Source organism: Falco rusticolus, chromosome 1 (genome assembly GCF_015220075.1).
Source record: "Falco rusticolus isolate bFalRus1 chromosome 1, bFalRus1.pri, whole genome shotgun sequence".
In the NCBI taxonomy this organism is placed as follows: domain Eukaryota; kingdom Metazoa; phylum Chordata; class Aves; order Falconiformes; family Falconidae; genus Falco; species Falco rusticolus.
Genome location: NC_051187.1, coordinates 86,189,674 through 86,212,253, shown reverse-complemented (window position 1 = coordinate 86,212,253; position 22,580 = coordinate 86,189,674). Strand labels below are relative to the sequence as shown.

At 48.4% G+C, this 22,580-nt stretch overlaps 1 protein-coding gene across 3 annotated transcripts in view; it reads right to left on the bottom strand.

The window, feature by feature from the left end:
* Positions 1–22,580, bottom strand: part of PTPRA (protein tyrosine phosphatase receptor type A) — a 133,858-nt gene that overhangs the window by 8,505 nt on the left and 102,773 nt on the right. For all 3 annotated transcript variants that reach the window (XM_037387701.1, XM_037387711.1, XM_037387719.1), the window contains 10 exons: positions 22,129–22,146; positions 15,111–15,195; positions 13,713–13,786; positions 10,727–10,863; positions 8,856–8,946; positions 8,290–8,366; positions 7,102–7,138; positions 6,043–6,140; positions 5,786–5,905; positions 4,690–4,856 (listed from right to left, as the gene is read on the bottom strand). In XM_037387701.1, the coding sequence (XP_037243598.1) occupies positions 4,690–4,856; positions 5,786–5,905; positions 6,043–6,140; positions 7,102–7,138; positions 8,290–8,366; positions 8,856–8,946; positions 10,727–10,863; positions 13,713–13,786; positions 15,111–15,195; positions 22,129–22,146 (904 nt within the window). The remainder of the gene's footprint in view (positions 1–4,689; positions 4,857–5,785; positions 5,906–6,042; positions 6,141–7,101; positions 7,139–8,289; positions 8,367–8,855; positions 8,947–10,726; positions 10,864–13,712; positions 13,787–15,110; positions 15,196–22,128; positions 22,147–22,580) is intronic.

Genomic DNA, 22,580 nt, shown 5'->3' with positions numbered 1-22,580 from the left:
CAGAGTTGTTGCGCAGTGTGTCCCACCTCCCTCACTGTACACGCTGCCTGTCGGGATGTTTATCATCGCGGGGGGCAGCGTTAAGGTTATCACTGTGTTGTACTTTGCAACGCTGGCTTATGAAACTATAGAATGGCTGGGTGAAACAAATCTGGTCTGTGTACTCAGCATTGCTGTCACCTCTGTGCTTCAGCAGCCATCTATTGGGAACTATTAACCATTACACCTTTTACCTTTCCTCCTAGGAGAGCCAACCTACGGAGGAGACATGCTTCCACACCTTCCCCTTCTCCTCCAGCCTAGTTACAACAGCTCTTGGGAATTTTGAATATTCTTGGGATGCTGGAACCAGCAAGATCCTATTGCTAGGAACCATGAATGTGGTTCAGGTCTTGTTTAGGGTTAAGCAACTATCTGCAGCTACTCCAACCCCTGTGACAAGCACTGGCTACTCCAACCCTGGCGACAGACACTGCAGCTACTCAAACCCCAGTGATGGGCAATGCAGCTGAACTAGAGGACCAACCTGTGCCAATATGAATTGACCCTATACACAAGAAGAAATGGACACAACAGAAGACTTGTTTAGTAAAGAAGGGTGAAGCAGGGACATGACAAGAACAGGAAGAAGAGGTAGAAGAAGCAGTAACGACCCGATCCGTATCCCTGAGTGAGATGTGGGATATGCAAAAAGATTTTAGCCATCATCCAGGTGAGCACATTGCCATCTGGCTGCTCCAATGCTGGGATAATGGGGCCAGTAGCCTAGAATTAGAGAGTAGGGAAGCCAAGCAGCTGGGATCACTTTCTAGGGAAGGGGGCATTGACAGGGTGATTGGAAAATGGACACAAGTCCTCAGCTTCTGGATGTGACTCCTGTCAAGCGTGAAGGAAAGGTATCCCTTCAAGGCAGATGCTATATGTCACCCAGGCAAGTGGACCACCATGGAGAGAGGTATCCAGTACCTGAGGGAATTAGCTGTCCTAGAGATGGTTTATTATGACCCAAACAATGCACAGTCACCCACAGATCCAGACAAAGTCCAGTGCACACAACCCATGTGCTGGAAACTTGTAGGGAGTGCACCATGGTCATATGTCAACTCACTGGCAGCAATGACCTGGCAAGATGAAGAGGCACCGACAGTAGATGAAGTGGCTCGCCAACTACGGCAATACAACAAAAATCTCCCTTCCTCCCTACAGACTTGCATGATGGCTGTGGAAAAACTGTCTGAAACCAGCAACAAAAAGAGGATAGATCCTACTACCCACCTGTATGGACCCACATCTCAGCTATTAACAGTAGGCATTCTTTTGGTCAAGAGAGAGGATCTAGAGGGTACACACCACGGGGTACCCTGTGGTTTTACCAGAGGGGCCACAGAGAGGACATGAGGAAGTGGGATGAAAATCTACCTTGACCCTGGAGGTACTGGTATGTGAGTTGCAAGGAAAAACAACCACAAACAGGGGTTCTTCCAGGAAGGTTGCTGCTCCAGTCTCCAGTGGGCAACTCCCCACACCGAGCAGAAGAGCTGATCTTGATCCTACGGATAGGAATTGTAATCCATTTTTACAAAAGCAAGTGGACAATACTATGACCAGGACTAGAGGCGCCCTGCCTCCAGCCAGGTGGAGGAAAAGGACAACTGAGTTTACTGGACTGGGTGGATCCAATGGCCTGGCACATCAGACCCACAGCAGTATGAGGCTCCAGGTGCACACTGTCCCCTAATGCCACCAAACTATGAGTGGGCAGAACCCACTTGGATTTCTGGAGTGACAAGGGGATCCCAATGGCTGACTGTGAGGCTGAAGTGAGCCTGACTGGGAATGAGTGCCAAGAGCACCCACTGGGACTGGCCCTGAGGCTCTGTGCATCCTTGGCATAACTATCTCAGGAAAGGGTATTTCAAGGACCCAGAAGGGTACTGGTGGGCTTTTGGTATAGCTGCCTTGGAGATGGAGGAAATTAAGCAGCTCTCTACCTTGCCTGATCTCTCGGAGGACTCTTCTGCAGGAACAACTAGTGCCAACTGTTACCACCACAGTGCACGGCAGCAATACCGTGCCAACCGAGACTCCCCGATTCCCATCCAGGAGCTGATGAATCAAGTGGAGAGCCAAGGAGTGATCAACACAACTCGCTCACCCTTTAACAGCCCATATGGCCAGTGCAAAAGTCCAATGGAGAGTGGAGACTAACAGCAGGCTATCATGGCCTGAATGAAGTCACGCTGCTGGTGAGTGCTGCCATGCCAGACATGCTAGAATTTCAGTATGAACGGGAGTCAAAGGCACCGAAGTGGTATGACACTGTTGATATCGCTAATGCATTCTTTTGATCCCTTTGGCAGCAGAGTGCAGGCCATGGTTTGCTTTCACTTGGAGGAGTGTCCAGTACACCTGGAATCAACTGCCCTGGGGTGGAAATACAGCCCTGCCATCTGCCACGGACTAAGCCAGGCTGCGCTGGAACAGGGTGAAGCTCTGGAACACCTGCAATACATTGGTGGTATTATTGTGTGGGGTAATACAGCAGGAGAAGTTTTGAGAAAGGGAAGAAACCAGTCCAAATCTTTCTGAAAGCTGGTTTTGCCATAAACCAAAGTAAGGCCAAGGGACCTGTGCAGGAGATCCAGTTTTTAGGAATAAAATGTCAAGGTGGACATCATCAGATCCCAATGGATATGATCAACAAAATAACAGCTATGTCTCTGCCAACTAGTAAAAAGGAAACACAAGCTTTTTCTAGGTATTGTGGGGTTCTGGAGAATGCAGATGCCAAATTACAGCCTGATTGCAAGCCCTCTCTATCAGGTGACCTGGAAGAAGAATGATTTCAAATGGGGCCCTGAGCAACAACAAGTGTCTGAACAAATTAAACAGGAGACAGCTCATGCAGTAGCCCTTGGGCCGGTCCAGGCAGGGCAAGAGGTAAAGAATGTGCTCTACACTGCAGCCTCGGCAGAAAGCACCAGGGGAGACTCGGGGCTGACCCTTGGGCTTTTGGAGCTGGGGATATAGAGGGTCAGAGGCTCACTACACTCCAACTGAAAAAGAGGTACAGGCCACTTATGAAGGGGTTTGAGCTGCTTTGGAAGTGGTTGGTACTGAAGCACAGCTCCTCCTGGCAGCCCAGCTGCCAGTGCTGGGCTGGATGTTCAAAGGGAGGATCTTCTCTACATATCACACAACTGATGCTACACGGAGTAAGTGGGCCATGCTGGTCACACAGAGAGCTCAAATAGGAAATGCCAGTTGCGTAGAAATCTTGGAAATGAACATGGACTAGCCAGAAGGCAAAGATTTTGGAATATCACCAGAGGAAGAGGTGACACGTGCTGAAGAGACCCCACTGTATAATAAATTATCAGGAAATAAGAAGCAATATTCCCTGTTTACTGATGGGTCCTGCTATGCTGTAGGGAGCATCAGAGGTAGAAGGCGGCTGCATGGAGTCCCCTACAAGTCCCAGAAACTGCTGAAGGTGAATTGAGTTGGTTTGCAGTGGTGAAAGCCATCCAGCTGGCTTTAGACACCGCTGACCAAGAAAAACGGCCACTACTTCCATGTCTACATTGACCCATGGATGATGACAAATCCCCTGTGGGGGTGGCTGCAGCGATGGAAGCAGGGTAACTGGCAGTGCAGAGGTGAAACCCATCTGGGCTGCTGCACTGTGGCAAGATGTTGCTGCCTGGGTGGAGAACTTGGTTGTGAAGGTACATCATGTAGATGCTCACGTACTCAAGAGTCAGGCCACTGAAGAACAACAAAAGACAGGAAAGGTGATCGGGTGTTGCAAAGTGTTGGACCTGGGCACGATGTAAATGGTATAGAATGAGAGGTGAATACTGTCCTGGTTTCAGCTGGGACAGAGTCAATTTTCTTCCCAGTAGCTGGTACAGCGCTGTGTTTTGGGCTTAGCAGGAGAACAATGTTGATAACACGCTGATGTTTCAGTGGTTGCAAAGTCGTGCTTACCCTAAGCCAAGGCCTTTTCAGTTCCCCGTGCTCTGCCAGCGAGGGGCTGCACAAGGAGCCAGGACACTGACCCGAACTAGCCAAAGGGCTATTCCATACCATAGAACGTCATGCCCAGGATATGAACTGGGCGGGGGGCTGGCCGGGAGGGGCCGATCGCTGCTGGGGGACTGGCTGGGCACCGGTCAGCAGGTGGTGGGTGATTGTATTGTGCATCACTTATCTGTCTTGGGGTTTATTCCTCTCTCTCTCCCATCTCCCTTTCCATTACAATTATTGTTGTTGTTGTTATTATTATTATTATAATCTTCATCATTATTACTGTCTTTTATTTCAATTATTAAACTGTTCTTATCTCAACCCATGGATTTTACCTTCTTTCCAATTCTCCTCCCCATCCCACCGGGGCAGGGGGCCAGCGAGCAAGCGGCTGCATGGTACTTAGTTGCCAGCTGGGGTTAAGCCACACCACCACTCAGCACAAGTTTTAACACCATCACATCACTGATTTCAAGATGTTCCTTCAGTTCACATGCATTTTTTGGAATGTTCCCATGTGGAACATCCCCATTTAACATGGGGAAGTTAAATAAAAATAACAAAACAGGCCTGACCGAAAAAATCTTTTCAGTATTCAATAGGAGATGTTTTCCAAGTGACTCAGGAGATGCAGAGGTCAGGCATGACACCAGGACTTACCTGCAGTGGACTACTATTGCTCCTGCATATTGGGGATTACACGTTTTCACCTTCTTCAAGAACTTCAGCATCCCAATGGGGGTGAAGGGGACCCCGAAGTCGGGCCAGCTGGTGAAGTGGAACTGAGTTACCAGGCGCTGAGGCTTCTTGTTTGTGACATCGCCAACCTGAAAGGGAAATGTGTATTCAGGTTAATGATAAATACTCCAATGCTAATTCTTTCCCCAAAAGCAAGTGCAGAGAGGGAGTTACAGCACCAAGACTAAGCTGGACAGCTTGAGAAACACTAGCATCCACAAGCCGAAAGGGCATGGACCCAGGCTCTGGGGCCAAATCAATCCCTAAATGCATGACATTTTAACCGCTCAGCATCACATCCCACAGCCTAGGGGTAAGAAATGCCAGCCTGGCCTCAGCTGCAGCTCCAGCAGAAGCTGCCATATTTCATTCCCAGTGAGCTCAAACAGAAGCCGCTGCTCCATCCTTCCCCACACCTCTGCCCATAGCATCCTCATATTAAAGGCAGGGGAGGAAACCACTGATGTCCAGGTAGTTGGAGTGAAGGGTGGGGCTCAGGAGAACCCTGCTCAGGGTCCAGACAGGTTTCCAATCTCCAGCTCTCCCTTGCCTGCCTCTGAGGGCAGCAGGAAAACTGAGTGACTGGAGCATCCAGAGTCTCCTTGGCGGATTAGAAAATGTAGTGACAGATGGGAAAGCAATCAAAACTAATTCATACAGCGCTGGATTTTATCTCGGCTCATGGGAGAAATCTGATTATTTGCAGGAATTAAGTATCTGTGGGTGAGAGCTGGAACTGATACTGGTAACACTAAATGCTGGAGTCATACAAGACTGAATTTCAGCCTTGGCATCCATCAGGTCCCAGTACAGCCATGCTGGTACCCACTTGGAACGGGCTCCCATGTGCTTAAGATGAGTAAATTCTTAATAGCTCTAGTTAAAATGGATGCTGGAGGCAATTTCATCCCAACTCTGCTTTCACAGCAGCTTGGAGGATTTGAGGAGCATGGCAGCACATGTTGGATGTCCAGCACAGAGAGGGGAGGGATGGGATGGGAGACACAAGCCCCGGCACCTGCTGGATGCAGAACTTCCGCACGGTGTAATCCACCAGGACGGTCACATCCTCCACGGACACTCGGATGTTCCCGTACGTCCAGCAGCCCTGATCCGGCCAGTACTGAGCACACTTACACTGCGGGGAGAGAAAACGGGCACAGGTGAACTCTATTCCCTGGCAAGCCTGGGATTGGCTCCAAGTCATGCCGATGGACATGAGATGTGCTGGATTTGGATTTTACATACCAGCCCATGAAGCTTTCTGACACCTACCTCCTTCCTCTCTTTCAGGTTGGTCACCATGACAATTGTTGCTGTGTTTTGCTCCCAAATCATCCTCCAAAAATCGTTCACGGTTTCTTCCTTTGGTCCTAAGGGAAAGGTAAAACGAAACGTTATCTTTGGGATCAACCCTTCAAGTGCTGGGACAGAAACTCGGCATGTGAAGTCCCATGTCGTGCATGATGCAACACATTTTTCACCAATAGATGTCAGCATGGAGGTGCTTTGGTGGCTGGGCTAAACCAAGGAACAATCCTATCACACAATACCTGGGCTTTTTGGATATGTTTTATGATGAGGAAGTCCATTTTTAGCCAAAGAAGGGGAAATCAAACAAACGGAGCATGGGGAAACAGCTTGCCCAAGGTCACCCAGGGAAACTGTGGCTGTTTCAAACAGTTTGCAGAAGTCCTACCCTGGAGTCTTGGGCTTTAACCATGGGAACCTGCTTCAATGTGGCACGAGAATAGTTACCTGCCACCTGCCAGACAAGGAGCTAACTCTACCTAGACTCCCTTACCAAGCCTGAGGTTAGGGGTGAACCAAGTGAACAGCAGAGCCAAAGCTTTACCCCAGCCTGGTGCCGCTGAAGGGCCCGATCCAGCCTTCCTTCTTCAGGAAGAGCCAGGCAAACTGGCAGGTGATGCTCTAACCCACTTGCAAGTCAAGAGTGGAAATGCAAAACACCTCCCATGGGCAGACTTGGGGAAGTTAATTGAGCAGCTCACTGGCAATATTTCCAGAGATCACGACCACCTGCAGCTGTGGGCCAGGGTGGAAGCACAAGGATCAGGGCTGAAATGCTTTGACACCCTCCAGCAAGTGGTATTGCACAGGTAGGGCTTCTCTTCTTCCCCCAACGCATCCAGCACTGGTCTATTGACTGGGAAAACCATTCTGGGAACAAACTGTGGGCCAGCCAAGCCTCCTTCTGATCAGGGGAGCTCTGCAAGGTGCTGTGCTGTGGTTAGACTGGCACAGTTCCACAGAGCAGAAGGACCCCAGACCAACTGCCAGCCGCCAGAGCTACGGGAATAAACAAGCATTTACCTTGTGCAGCAATGAACTTGTTTTTCTCTTGGTACCCCTATATAGAAAATGAGAAAAAGGAAGACAAATGAAAGATGAGCATTTGTCTAACACAAAAGTTGTGAAATGCATCTATACCATTAATAAACAGACCTATCACCTGCTCTATCACTCACTTTCCCTTGTGCGGAGAAGGGGCTGCAGCTTCCGAGGGGAGAAACAGCACAACAGTGGGGCAGAGGTAATGGGAAATTGCTGTGCAAAGGGACCTTACCCTGCAGCAACACCCTCCACGCTCCCATAATGCAGAAATGACCCCACTTGTTGGCATAAAGCGCTAATGAAGTGGCCCCCAACAGCCCTTCCACTGGGATCAGACCCTGCATCCAGAGCGTCATGTGAAAATCATCATTAATCTTCCGGAGACAGGGCTGTTGAACTCATGGGACTTGATTTCGTATATTTCCTAATGGATATTTATTTATTGGTGAAGAAAGGAAAAAGCTCTTTTGGGTCTTGCTTTTCTTCATGTGCCTCCATCTCTCTCAAAGTCTACTTCTTCACACTATCCTTCCAACTTATTTGAACTATATGGAGATAAACATATAGGATCCACCTCCTCCTAGAAGCAGAGCAGGGCAATGTTGTTTCTGTTTTAGCTGGGTTCCTTGATTTCTTTTTCACTCCCTTCCCACGTCCAACCCTGCAAACTGGGAAGCACCGATGCTTAACCGGCCATACCCTTCATCAGCTGTTAATCAGAAATCCTCAATTCCTGCAGGAATGGTTCCCAAATCCCCTCCAAACCACCCAGCTTGGCTTTGCAGTACTCCAAGGAGTGCAAGTGCTTCTCATTATTTTAGAAGTGGGGAAAAAGAGAGGCTGGAAGAGATGGGACTATGGCAAAGCAGCTGAGCAAGGGCATAGCTACAGTTAGAATTTGAGTTCCAGCTCTCAGCCTCTTACTCCAACCACACTCATCTGGGCTCAAGATGTGAAGTGAAGCACAGTGAGCTCTACCATGGCCACACAAAGGTTACAAGATCAAAATACAGCATAATTTATTGCTCTGGAGGAGCTGGGGAGATGTTAATGTAGGAGTTAAGTCCCTTCCTCTCACAAGTCACACGCCATAAAGGCCCCATGCTCCTGGCACTACCCACCAGGGTGCAGCTGGCAGGGATATCCCCTTCAACTTACAAAACTCACATTAATGAAGGAGGCGTTGATGTAGTCGGAGTCAGGAACCCCTTCTACAGGAGTCAGGTGAACCCTGGAGTGATCATCTGGAAGCAAATTAAAACTCTGCATTATAACCAACTCCCTCCATGTAGCTGATACCTGGCACGGCAAAAAAGCCAGGCATTGGAGCGAAGCCTGGGCTCACTGGCTACACACACACACAAACACCTTTATCCCTCCAAATTTTTCTTACTTAAGCCTGGAGAGGTGCTAGACCTTGCCCAAGGAAGTTTTTCTTTTGCAGAGTGCAGACATTTGAGGAAGCCCCTGAGCCAGCCCGCCACCCCATGCCACTTGGCAAGAGCTGACTGTTTCGGCATTTCCCGGCCATTTCATTTTTCCCGGCCTCCCAGCCGCTGACAGCTCTGAGGAGCTCCTCCTCACAGGTATCTAAAGCTAAAGCAGCTGCAGCAACCCATCTGGGAAGCAAAATGACTTCAACCCTGTCCTTGCTCACCCCAAAACCAGAAATGGGGAGCCCTGGCAGGAGCACTAGCTGTGTCCCTCCCCGCCCACCCAGCTCTGACACCTACAGGGCAAAATGTTCACATATCTGTTCTTCTCCTTGTTCTCCTCCTTGGAAGCAGCTTCGCACGTGGCCTGTATGGGACACGCTGGGAGAGCCTGCAATGGCAGAAAAGGGGGGTTTCCATGATGTTCTTACGGCATGGTCGTAACTCAACCAGTGTGTCGGTGCATGCCACATCAGAGCATCCTGCCCTTTGGGACATGTCCCCACCATCCACACCTCTCGCCTCCACCCCAGCACCAGCTCCTCCTCCCCACTGAGCTCTGGGTGACCATTTAAATAGCCTGGGCTGGACCAAAGAGAACAAATCCGTTCCGAAATGTGGTATCTGGACTCTTAAGACCCATGAACACGAGGTGGCAGCAAAGCCTCCAACACCAAACCCACCAGCCTAGAGACCAAGAAGCTCCTTTCTGCCCACGGAGGCTCCGGCTGAGGTTTCCTGTGTGAATGGGGAAGTTAACGGTGACCCCATCAAAGCCCCATCGCCCAAGCACACCCAGCGATGGGCAGGAGCACCCATGCAGGGAGTTATTCTTCATCCAGCAGCACCAGGGACCTTTGGGTTGAGGGTGCTGGGGTCACAGTCAATGCTGTCCTGGTCAGAGCAGCCAGGTTTCACGCTGGAGCAGAGGAGGTGCTTCCCCAGCACCATCACTCCACATCCCCTTTGAATAGCAAAGAGGATGAGAATGTAATGAAGGTATTCACCATCCCTTCCTCCAGCTGGCAGGACAGACATGCTTTGGCAACGGAAGTCTTCAGGGTAATCAAGTATTTATAACCCCCAAAATCCCCCTCCCCGGGCATTCATTGCACCTATTTAGTTTCATCAAAGCGCAGCCAGGAAGGGTATCAAGTTGTGCCACAACTGGAGAAAACTGAGTGGCGTTTTTTTATCTACTCGTCATCCTCATATTGCTGCATCGTGCCTCGGACGGAAGGCTTTATGTATCTGCAGATGGCACCTTTGCAGTGCAGACAACCCGATCAACAATGGATTTTCTTTCATTAATCAGGCTCGTGGAGAGTCCAGGTAGTTCAGCGGCTCCAACACTACACGCTGCAATACTCCAGCTCGTTATTTAACTTTGTCCGCTACCTCAGTACTGCTGTGCCTATTTTTGTATTGCCAAGGTAAAACAGGTTTATCATCACAAGAAGCTGCAGAGCTCAGCAACATCAAGAAGTTGTTGTAGACATCTCAGAAGAGATGATCTGGCATTGTGGGATAAGCATAATACCTGGAATTATTACTCACTGCTGTCCTATAAATTGTCATCATTCTGTTTCAGGGTTAACAGCTCATTGAAACAGACGGGGTCATTTCTGTTTCTCTATCAGAGCTCTTGTTTTGGCTGTTTGTGGATTGAAGCCATGAGGACTGGGAGGAAGAAGGTAGAGCTTGAGACGAAACCAGCAGGCAGGGAAGCTCTGGAAGACCCTAAGACATCCAGGACACCTCCTGAACCCAGAAAAATGTAACATCCTAGTGGTGCTTGCTAGAAAACCTCTGCTTTCCATCGGGAATGTCAGGGGTAGAAGCTTGCCCATCCTTGCTGCAGGTTCAGGGACAGAATCAGTCCTCTCACCTCCCAGCCCTTTGAGAAACCCCCTGAGGACCTGACCATCACTCCCTTTGTGAAGCTCCCAGACAAGCTCTTCTGAAGCACAGCACCCAGCACTGTTATTTTACCACCTCAATTGCCCGCTGGGTTGACGCGCCATCCCCAGGCAAGGTACTGCTGCACACTGCAGCATACCAGCTGTATCGTCCCTGCTCTGCGAAGCAAGACCAGCTTTTAACTCGCTGTGTCGTAAGCCCGATGCTGAGAGCAGGCTGCAGGATTCAGGGGAAGAAGCAAAGGCACTTACATTGAACTCTTCCCGAAAGAGCTTGTTGTCATCTGCCATCCGGCGGTTGATCTCCTCTTCCAGCTTATCAACAGGCAGAGGTGGGTATTTACGGTTGGTGCTGGGGGAGCGGGCGAGCAGTGGCATGCTCTGAGGCTCTGCAATGACACCCATGCATCAGAGGTGACCACCCAGCTGCTCCCCATGTCCAGCGCTCATCCATACCCAGGTGGGCACAGGGAACTCGCACATCTCAGGCTGTCTGCTTTTAGGGCCACCTGGCACCCTCACTATCCCCATATTTTCATAGAGTCATAGTATGGTTTACGTTGGCTGGAACCTTGAAGATCATCTAGTTCCACCCCCTTGCCATGGGCAGGGACCCCTTCTGCTGGCCTAGGTTGCTCCAAGCCCCGTCCAATCTGGCCTTCAACCTTTCATGGCCTTTTTTTCTTCCTACAGGTGGTGCACAAAAATTTGGGGATGTTGTGATAACATGAAAGTCTTTCAGCACCCTGTGGTTGAGTGTCACGCTGTTGCAGAGGCAGGATGGCACAATGAGGACCAAGTCTAACAACCCCCAGCAGCTGCGGGCTGGGGGAAGGGGGCTGGGAACTGCCCGGCGGGACAGGGCCCGGGGGGGCTGGGCGGCCGCGGCTGGGCATGAGCCCCCAGCGTGCCCAGGTGGCCCAGGAGGCCAGCAGCATCCCGGCCGGTGTCCGAAACGGTGTGGCCGGCAGGGCCGGGGCAGCGCCCGTCCCCCTGCCCTGGGCACTGGTGGGGCCGCCCCGCGGGGCCTGGGCTCAGCGTTGGGCCCCTCACGGCCAGACAGACACTGAGGGGCTGGAGCGTGTCCAGAGCCGGGCAGGGGCTGGGGCAGGGGCTGGGGCACCAGCCTGGGGGGGCGGGGGGGTCAGCCTGGAGAGAAGGGGGCTGGGGGGGACCCGGTGGCTCTGCAACGGCCTGGCAGGAGGCTGTAGCCAGGGGGGTCGGTCTCTGCTCCCCAGGAACCAGCGACAGGACGAGAGCAAACGGCCTCACGTTGCGCCAGGGGAGGGTGAGATTGGGTGTGAGGGAACATTCTGCACCGAGAGGGCTGGCAGGCGCTGGCACAGGCTGCCCAGGTGATGATGGAGTCACCATCCCTGATGGTATTTAAATGATGTGTAGCTGTGGCGCTTAGGGACATGGTTCAGTGGTGGCCTTGGCAGTGCTGGGTTACCTCAATGCTCTTAAGGGTCTTTTCCATTCTAAAGGATTCTATGATTCTATGAAAACACAAAACACTTTCAACAGCCTGGGATCAAGCATTACACTATCGTAGAAGCAGGATAGGGCAATGAGGACCAAGTCATGAATGCTGGTGGAGGAAGACCACCTTGCTTTCAATTTGGATTTCACTCTTGCTCACATGGAAAGTCTGGCACCATCACATAACTCCCATGTAGACACAGCAAAGGTAGATGTTGCTTGTGGTTCCTTAGTGGAGCCAAGAAGGCCATGCAAGGGTTATACCAACACAACTGACTGTTTATGAAGCTCACACCTTCATTTACAGCAATGTAAAACGGGTAAGGAAGGCCTTAGCTGCCAACATAAAAAAAAAACTTTCTTCAAAGGTGTTTGGTTTATGTGGAAGGAGCTTAGAACAAGGAACTGAACTGAGTTTAAGAGGTGAAGGTTCCTCTTCAGCTTTTACTTTGATGCCTACATATGGATGGAGATGACCAGCTTCAGAATCCTCAACAGGTAGCTCTGGCTCAAAGCCATAAAATGAGACAAGCTCAGGGACAGAAGAGTTTATACATTACAGCATGCCTGCACAAGACTTTAAAATTGCATTTATGCATCTTTAAGAGGTCCAAAAATGTTTTCATATAGTAAGTATTCCCTGCTTTCTTTCAGAAATGTTAGTTTGGTGTCTACAGTTAGTGTGAGGATTTGAGTTTTAAATAGCTGTCATTCTAATTTAGAAGGGTAGAAGGATATTTAATTATTTCCCAAAGATATGTTTGTTAAAAAAAGTTTCAGCCAAAAGTAAAAAAAATTATTTGCGTCAAAGAGATATTGTGAAAACTCAAAAAGAACTGTCAGTAGTTTGGTGTTGGAAGTGACCTCCCATTTTAATATTAACTCCTTGAGAGCAAACATTTTGTTGCTGGAACAAAAGCTGGAAAATAAATTTTCATTCTACAAAAGTTTGCCAAAATCATAGAAAAGAGAGAAAGTTCAAAACAAGAAACACATAAAAAGGTAAATGAAAAAATACTTTCCTACAAAAATATGAGGTGGGAGAACAAAGCCCAGCAAGTCCCCAGGCACTGCCATTGCATCGGGCTCAGGTTGCAACAGTGCTGCACCCACGGGCTTTCCCGGACTTTTACAGAGGTTTGTCTTCTGATGTATATATTTATATTATTCTGGTGTATAATATTTATATTATTCCCTCCAGGAATAATATAAATACCTACTCAGGACTGCCTTCATATGCCCATCCAGGACCATACTCAAACAGAACACAATCCTCATTTTCCTTTTTACTTATTTACAGTAAATCACCTCCCCAAACCAGCATTTGGTGAGCATTTTCCTATTGCCATTTGAGCCAGCCAGTAAAACATGGTACCAGGTATTACATCGGCTACATGTCCATCAAGTTGCACGTCTTACTGCTGCGTTGGAAGGGGAAAGGCACTGCACGGTCAGCAGACCAACTTGGGTAGCTCTGCGCTGCCCACAAAGCTGCCCCGGAGGGCATTAACCAACCCTGCTTTTGCCACCTCAAGGGTTTTATGATATTTTTGTAAGTTTTACAATTTTTAGGGAGAATTGCTGGTTATTTCACTAGCTAACTTTGGCCAATTCTAAGCAGGGGAGGCGGGGGACCCTAAAATATTCTGTTGTTATTCTGAAGAATGTTTGCATTGACCCATTTTCATCTGTACAAAGCTTATTCCTTCTGCGAGATGCATTTTTACTCCCTGTGTAGCACCAACACGAGCCTCACCTGCATCATCCGTCCGGCCGTTGGACAATCGAAAGGAGTTGGAGTGACTCCCTGCTTGCTTGTATTTCTTGAACCTACCAAAAACAAGGGAGTGAAGAACATCAGTAGATACCCACAAAGAAGCCAGTGTTACCTTCTCAATGAGAGATGCAGCCACAAAGGGTGTTCTGCACTTTCTCATGGCTTGATGAATTAGCTGGTGGGTCCAAGAAGCTACAGGACCTCAAAAATCCTGCCTACAGGCCTAACTTTTAACTGACCGCATCTGGAAAGGCTGCAGGAGACCAGAGCAAGGTGAGAGCCAGGAGGAGGAGCTTTAAGGCTGCTTTTTATAGAGGACACACCAAGGAGTTCCTGCTCCACAGGCTGATTCAGCAAAGCCCAGAAACCCCAGGCTGAGTCGTCCTGCTGCAGCAAAGCCCTTCTCCATGAGCTTTTAACTTGAAGCAGATGCTCCCTTTGCCTGAAGTTAAAGGTTTTGCTGAATCACTGGGCAGGCAGCAGCAAACAGAAACCCTTTTTTTAAAGGGCTGGAAGCCAGGCGGGGAGGACTCAAACTCTGCCGAACTCCTGAGGCAAAACTCTCATCAGGTTCACTGCTGCAAGGACAGGCCCAGAACCAGGAGATGAAGGGAATTTTTCCACTGCTAGGGAAATTGGGTTTTCTCATCTTTTCACTTATTTAATCACCAAAATGGTGAGTAAATGGTTTACTGCGGGTGAATAAACATGTTCCTCTAGCTGAGCAGATATGCACTCAGGAGCTGGGAACACTACGTTGTGAGCAGCCCAGATGCCTGGATTTTTAAAAAATGAACCTAGGGAGGCTTTTTTTATGCTGTATTTTCAGGTACAGCATCACCTGATGCTCCTAACAAGCTCTGGTCATACACCACCTTGCAGCAGAAGATGCACAGGGCACGATGTGCAGGTTTGGTATCTGAGGCAGAACTTGGCTCTGGATGTTGGACCATGTTTGATATCAAGATGGGAATCAAGGAATAACACACCTGGTTATACACGCAAAGGACCTTCTGGCGTGAGCGCCATGTTCAGCTTTCCTGGCTTACTCAATCTAACACCCTTAGCCTCACAAGGAAGCCTTACCTGCTTTTTAACTGCACTGACAGGACTTCAGTTTAATCTACCCGACTAAATATGACATTTTTAGTAGCAGAACAGGCGTTACTCCACACGAGGATCAGCTTTATAGAGAAAGGAATAAGCACCATTTACTAGATAACCTCAAACATCATTTTCAGTGTCCCTACAGGTTTCTTTTTAAAACATCGGCTGTGTCAGCCTTTAGTTTAGGAAACAGCACAAAAGGCTTATTCCTGTTCATCCAGTAATTAATTGCTGTCAAAGAAGGGACGTCAGCATTAAAGCATCTCTTACCTTAACATGTACAGCACAATAATAATAAATACTATGACTAGAAGGGAAGACAGGGCCACCATCACAGCTATAATTGGAGTCTCATCTGCAACAGGAAAAGAAAGGTGTGGTTACCTACATCGAAAAACATCTAGCACCATCACTTAATAGGGAAGAGCTCTACAATTTCTGCTTGCAAAATAATAAGTACTGGGTAAGGTTACATTTCTCCAGTCTGACAGTGAAGACAGAAACACGACCTGAGCGAGCATCATGTATCTCAGATATTCTAAGGTTAGATTAAAATCTGTAACCGCTATTCAAAGCACCTCAATCTTCTCTAGGAGTTTTCTGTGAAGTTGTGACCTTGCAGATGAAAACAGCAATTGAGAAAGTTGTGAGCGAGCTATTTTAGAGGTTTCTTCTGCACAATTGAATGTGCCCATGGTGGCCCCCCAGCCACCAGTAGAAGTTTTCTCTGTCACCTGGGGAACCACAAAGTCTTCTCCTGAGACACAAGGATCCATACAAGAAGTTTCTGACAGAGTTTGGTATAACATGGTAAGGAAATTTATATTAAAATAGGTGAAAACTGTGGTCTTTTTAAGATCCCACAGATAGTACATTTGTAAAACTGTCATGAGTTTGCTTGCAGTTCCTGGTCAAACAGGACAAGAGGGCAACGCTACACCTGGGCTCTGAGCACCTCCAGGGTGAGGTGTGCTGGAGAGGTGCAGAGCTGCTGAGCTACTCATCATCTGCCTGGCTCATTCCAGAGAGCTGGCTCCTGCTAGGGCTTCTTTCATTTAATCATAGAATAGTTTGAGCTGCAAGGGACCTCCAAAGATCACCTAGTCCACCCCCTATTCTTTCCTCCCTGGAAATACTGAGTTTAGAGAGAAAGTGATGGTAGACAACTCGTTGTGCATGCTTTGTGCCACAAGGCCACTGAGTATGAACTAATATGGCTCACTTTGTTGTTCGCTCCCTTGCAGATGCTTCTTGAGGGCAGGCACTGCACAATTCCCTTGCAAACACACTTAGATTAGCTAGATCTGAAACATTCCCATCCTCTGGAACCCACAATAGATTTGTTTAAATAAGCTATTTGTAACTTGTTCTGGAGGTCAGTGAAACAGTGGCTGGCGCAAGCAAATTACCCAGATGGGGCTGGAAGCCAAGCAACACCAACCAGGTAGGAAAATGGCCCTGAAGGACATTTTTTCAGATACATGTGGATGCTAGCAACGCCACTTTTCATTTTTCATCAGCTCAATCAATTTGTATGTGCCACTGCACTGTGTCTACATGCCTCAGCCCCCCAAGACTGCAGGGCACGACCCCCCTTTCCACCTTCTGTGCATCCATTTCCCTGCCAGGGCAGATTCCTGCTCCACGTGTCTCAGCAATTTCAAGCTGCAGATTTTTTTGTGGGATTTATTTTGTCCATCTCTGACTACTGAGCTACCAAGGGGGATGCTGGTTATATTCCTGCATTTGTCCCTCTGTGGTTGTGAGGTCTAGAGATGTTATTCTAACCAAAAGATATGATTTTTGTGTAATGATTTGAAGGCAATGACCTGGTATGGCAAACAAAAACATGAAAACCTTCTGGTCTTGCACGTCTTTGCTTTTTCCATCTACTGTCCTCATGTGCTGGCATCTCCCCCAGCCCAGCAGCAAAAAATCAAGGAATTTATTGGGAGACATTTCTGCCTCCTGCACGCTTGGTAGCTCCTTGAGCCTTTTAGCATTACCCACCGTGAGGCTTTCCAAAAGCAAGACCAGGAAGGCAAAGCAACCACAGAGCATCTTAGCCAAACCACAGCCAGCCCTTGCCTCTCCTCTCTAATGTGTTTCTCCTTGAGACCTCCGACCGTAACCATCAGCACCACCCTGGCTGTAGGACAGGAAGGTGAGCTGCCTTGCCAAAGCCCATGGTGATATGTCCCCGCTACACTTTGTTGGACCATTTCTCCTGCCTTGGCTGGAGTTAAGCTCAGCCTAACTGATGCTGAGGTGGGCAGGGGCCACTGCGGCAGCACCAGTTGGCAGCAGACATGATTTACGGGCAGGAGTTTTGGCAGGGGTGCCTCTGGCAGCAGGATGTAGGGAGCCTGGGGGGTTGGTTTCTTTTGCAGCCGTTCTTTCGACACATCTGGCTGGATGAGTTAGAGCTTTTCCACCGCGACCACTAACTGCCGGCATGCTGCCCAGCCCACCCAGCAAAGCCCAGGCAGGAAACAAGCTGGAGGGTCCCCAGCCGGTCCCTCCTTCCCCAGCCAGCCCTCGTGAGAGATGCCAACCCCCTGCTCCAGCTCCCGTCCCGCTCAAGCCTCGTCTCCAGGGGCTTCATGCTTGCAATTTGCTTGGAGAAGGGATGAGGACTCAACACTCTGCTTCTACAGACCTGCAGTGCTGGAGCATCCACTGTGGTCCAGAGCCTGGAAGGCATCAGGATGCTTAAATCTTGTCCTGGCACCTCTGAGAAGCCAGAAAACCATCTTCTGGTGTTTGAGATCATGTCCCCAACTGTATGTAGAAGTGCTATATAGCGGTCTATAGGTTGTCCCCTATACATCACGCAGATCTGAGTGCAGCTGCACAGCAGAGAGGGACAGGGTTGAACAGCCCTCCTTGCTCATCGCTGTCAATGCCTGCCCACAAAATGTGAGTCAAATTGAGCAGACAAGAAACTATGGGATCATGAGGAAAAGAAACGTGCGTAAAAGAAATGGAAGCAAAGACGTAGGGTCAGTATTTCTTAAACAAAACCCCCAGGGCATGAGATGCAGAACTCCTGGAAAAGCAAATCCTGTGAAATGTTTGCAGAGGGGGAGCAGAGCAGAAGCAAGAGTTTAAATCCTATCTCTGAGATCCCAAATAGGGTTTAAATCACAGGCCAGATACATTTCCTGCAAACATTGCAAAGAGCCTGCAGGAGCAGATTTGTGATGCAACTTTTGTTGCAATATTTCCTTCCCAGCTGTGTTTGGGAGGTGCAAGAAGCCACCCCAGACACCGCAGCTCAGGGTAAACCAGAGAGCGTGTTCACAAAACACCTTAAACTACTCCCTTGGGACTGCGTCGCATGCACGCACATGCTTTGCTTGGGACAAGGCCAGACTGCTGTAGTAGGCTGCTCAGCACGGCAGTCCTCCGGCCCCATCTCCTACAAGGAGCTACCACGGCAGTGAGGAGCATTGGGAAAGTAATGCAACAAGTAGAGCAATGCTTCAAAGCCAGAGGATCCTCCTGAGCTCCAAGTGTCTCTGCTGCTCTCTGTCCATCCTGGTGGGATACGGATGCATTATTTCAAACCATCCATAAGGAAATGGGAGAGGATTTGTTGCCTACTTTCTTCAAACCATGCCGAGATGCCTTTCAGGAAGGCAGGCATGGCCCTTTCTGCATCCATGTGAACCTCGGGAAGTTCAACAAGGCCAAGTGCAAGGTCCTGCCCCTGGGTCAGGAGAATGCCCAGGATCAGTACAGGCTGGGGGTGAAGGGATGGAGAGCAGCCCTGCCCAGAAGGACCTGGGGGTGCTGGTGCATGAGAAGCTGGGCATGACCCGGCACTGTGCGCTCGCAGCCCAGAGAGCCACCCGTGCCCTGGGCTGCATCCCCTGCAGCGTGGCCGGCCGGGCGAGGGAGGGGGCTCTGCCCCTCTGCCCCGCTCTGGTGAGACCCCCCTGCAGCGCTGCCTCCAGCTCGGGGGCATGAGGGACATGGACCTGCTGGAGTGGCTCCAGAGGAGGCCACAAAGATGGTCAGAGGCTGGAGCAGCTCTGCTGTGGGGACAGGCTGAGAGAGTTGGGGTTGTTCAGCCTGGAGAGGAGAAGGCTGCGGGGAGACCTTAGAGCAGCCTCCCAGTGCCTATATGGGGTTTGTAAAAAAGATGACAAACTTTTTAGAAGGGTCTGTTGTGATAAGACAAGGTGTTAAGGGTTTTAAATTAAGAGGGGAGATTCAGCGTAAATATAAGGATGAATTTTTTTACAGTGAGGGTGGTGAAACGCTGGCACAGGCTGCCCAGAGAGGTGGGAGATGCCCCAACCCTGGAAACATTCAAGGCCAGGCTGGACGGGGCTCTGAGCAACCTGATCTGCTTGCAGATGACCCTGCCTGTGGCAGGGGGTTGGACTAGATGGCCTTTAAAGGCCCCTTCCAACACAAATCATTCGACGATCCTATGGTGCAACCATCGGATGATCCCTTCAGGAGGTGTCACATCAGGAGACATTAGTGTCTCTCCAGCTAAGGACCAGGGTTTTCTGCTTACTGAAGTGACTGTTTTATCCATCACACCAACGCCAGGCACAGAGCAGGAGAAGGCAGGGCACTTCTCATCCCCACTGCCTCACCAGGAAGGGATCTATCTTGCTGATGCATCCCCACGGCTGTCTCAGCTGTGGAGCCTGAGCCTGGAGGATGGCATAACCCCTTGAACAGGTAAAGTCATAAATATTTGTGCAGCTTTACACTCTTCCCCCTGGGGAATGCAGGCAAGACTTCAGGGAGCCTGTCAAGGACGCCTAGGTCAGCCTCTCCCTTCCAGGCTTGTGAAGGATCAAACTATCTCTTGTAGCACAAAACAAGCTGACAGACACCATAAAAGGCCACGATCACTAAAAGGCGATGGGGAAGGACTTGCAGGATTTGCAAGAGTTGGGTGCTGCTGGGAAAGGCAAACCACTGATTTCCATCAGTCTGACTTCACAAAAAATCCCTTTCTGACCCCAAATCAGAAGACCAGCATAAGCATAGCCACCTGCAAATGTCCTTCCACGCTGCCCTGCTCAGCACTGATGCTCCTCCATGGGCAGCTCCATCACTGAACAGCCCCAAAGCTTGCAGAGACCTCTTCTACTGATGCTGTTATGGGAGGGGGGGGGGGGCAGAAATAAAAGGGCTACTTGCTTCCTGCAAGTGTCATAAATAATAGTTGTACAAGTGTACTTGGTGTCTGAGATACACCATGGGGGATGGATTCATGTGACAGTATGAGTGCAACCAGTAAGAGGCAGCACATTTTCACTACTTCAGATAAAAATGACTTATCCACTCCTTATTTTCAAAATCAATCTCCATCAATAATTTCGAGGAAATTAAAGGCAAGCTTTTAAATTTGGAAGGTTATTACTGTTAACTTTCCTGACAAGAAAGCTACCTAGTTCTCCTCTTTCCAATATTAGAGATTAAAAGTCTTCCAGTGATTCCCATGGCACACACACCTGAAATGAGACGAGATGTATTCCCTTGGCTCACCTTGCTGTAAAATATTGTTCAGAATCCTCCTGAGATTTAAAGAAAATCTCCAGCACAAGCTCAAAGGCCTTCAGCTATGAGCAGAGCTTATCCTGTGTTGGTGAGCCCTGCAGAAGTCCATGTACCTGGACTTAATCTGCTACAGTTTCACAGGTCTGTCTAACCTTAAATGTGTTCAGTGGCAAAGCCCCCTTCATCTAGCGGAGACTCACCCTTTAAATGGAAAAGCCACACAAACTGATGGGAGGCTGGCTCTTGCTGTAACCTGCATCAATTTTCTCCATGATATGATATGATATGTTCTATATATGATGTGATATATTCTGCATAAGATGTGATATATTCTATACTGGTTAGGGGGTATAATTTGGGAAAGATGTACTTATGTCAGAAGAACATACATGTTAGCTAATCCTGTGTCTAACTAATCCTGCATCTAGATGCAAGAATAAATCAAAACAATTCTGTGTCTTTTCTATATCCTGAAATGATTAAAATATCAGAGAGGATTGTTTTCTGGAACAAATCAGAATCGGGGCACTGACTCCAACTCCACCATCTTAAAGCAGGAGAAGAATGACCTGTAGAGACAGAATTAGTCCCTTTAGAGTCACTGGGAAGGCAATACACCCCCAACAGGACCCAAGCCAAGTTTTAAGCAGCCCCTCCACTTTTTGCTGTTACAGTTTTGCTCCCAGTGCTGCTCCTTGGTGCCAGTGAACCAGGAATTGTGACCAAACGCCCTAGAACAATTCTCCAAGTCACAGGACTTGGAAAATAATTATTTTATTAACATTACTATTAGCAATTAGGATTGTTAAGAAGTCAGATTTTTTCCTCATTTTTCGTATCTTTGCTCTCAGGAGAAGGGATGAAACACAGCACAGAGATCGCAAAATCAGACCTAAGCCATGCCAGATCCGAGGGGATTACACTGTATATTTCTACAGCGACTTAACCATTATTTTAAATGAATTCACTCAGACCTGTATCCCTTTTATCACCTCTGTGCATATGTGTATTGACTGTAACTATCGCAGAGCATCTGTCTTTTCCTCTATACCATCAGTGGGACAGTGTGAGCCAGGCACACCAAGCAGCATAAAGCGGATTGCCGTGGGGTTTACAAAGCTGAAACACCACCACAGCAACAATGAAAACACACAGAGGAAACTCGTTTCTATAGGTAGCAACAAGACCCGCTGAACCTCCGCTCTACCCACTCCTATACTTCTAAAGCAATGAGTAAGGGCAAATATTCTAGTAGCCATGCCAGTTCTCAGAACTCAGAGACGGAAGAATGCACCTAAGTGCCACTATATTAGAAGAAATGGACTTGTGCTACTGCTTGCCAACAGAATTAAGGAGAGTAATAATTATTCACAACATTTGCAGAGTGGGTCTGGATCAAACACAATCAATAAAGACAATTCATAAGCAAAAAAAAGAAGGAAATTCATGAATGGCTTCTTAGACTTTCGTCATCTAACTCTAGGGATGGTTAAGCTGATGTTTTTGGAGCATTCAGCAGGAACATTTCATATCTAATAGGACATGTACAAATTGGTATGGGATTGTTTATTTCTACAAAGAAAAGCTCAACACAAATTAAGATACCAGTGTGTCACCAGCTCTTCTAAAGAGCTTGATTAGGCTTTGTAAAAACAAGTGTGGAAGTGTGTCATAAGGAGAGCTATCTAACAGCAGAATACTTCTGGAAATGTTTTTACTGAGGGCTTGACTAAAGAGCAATGAAATACAAAATTCTTACCTCTTCTGTCAGAGTTACCTGCAGAAAGAGAAAACAAGTGTCTCTTAGCAACAAAGAAATACACATTTTAATAAGTCAGGAAGGATCAAAGACCAAGACAGTAACATATTTACTAACTCTCATCATCTGCTTGTAAATCTTTCCTTTAAAACATCAGCTAAAAAGCCAGGATGTTACAACAAATTTCAGCCTTCACTGAGTAACAAGGAAAAAACAACAAACCCCAACTTTTTATCAGCAGAGCAGGGAGCTGAAGCCAAGCTGTAGCACCGATAAACACAACTTACCACCTTTAATCAATAACACAGTCTGTTTAAGCCTACAACCAGCAAGCCACTGGCAGAATTCATTAGCACTTAAATATTAAGAGATAACAATCGTGCATTATTTTAAAAGAGTAGCTGAGCCAAGAGTTCAATTAAGAGCAGCTGGGCTCAGGGATGGGGACGATG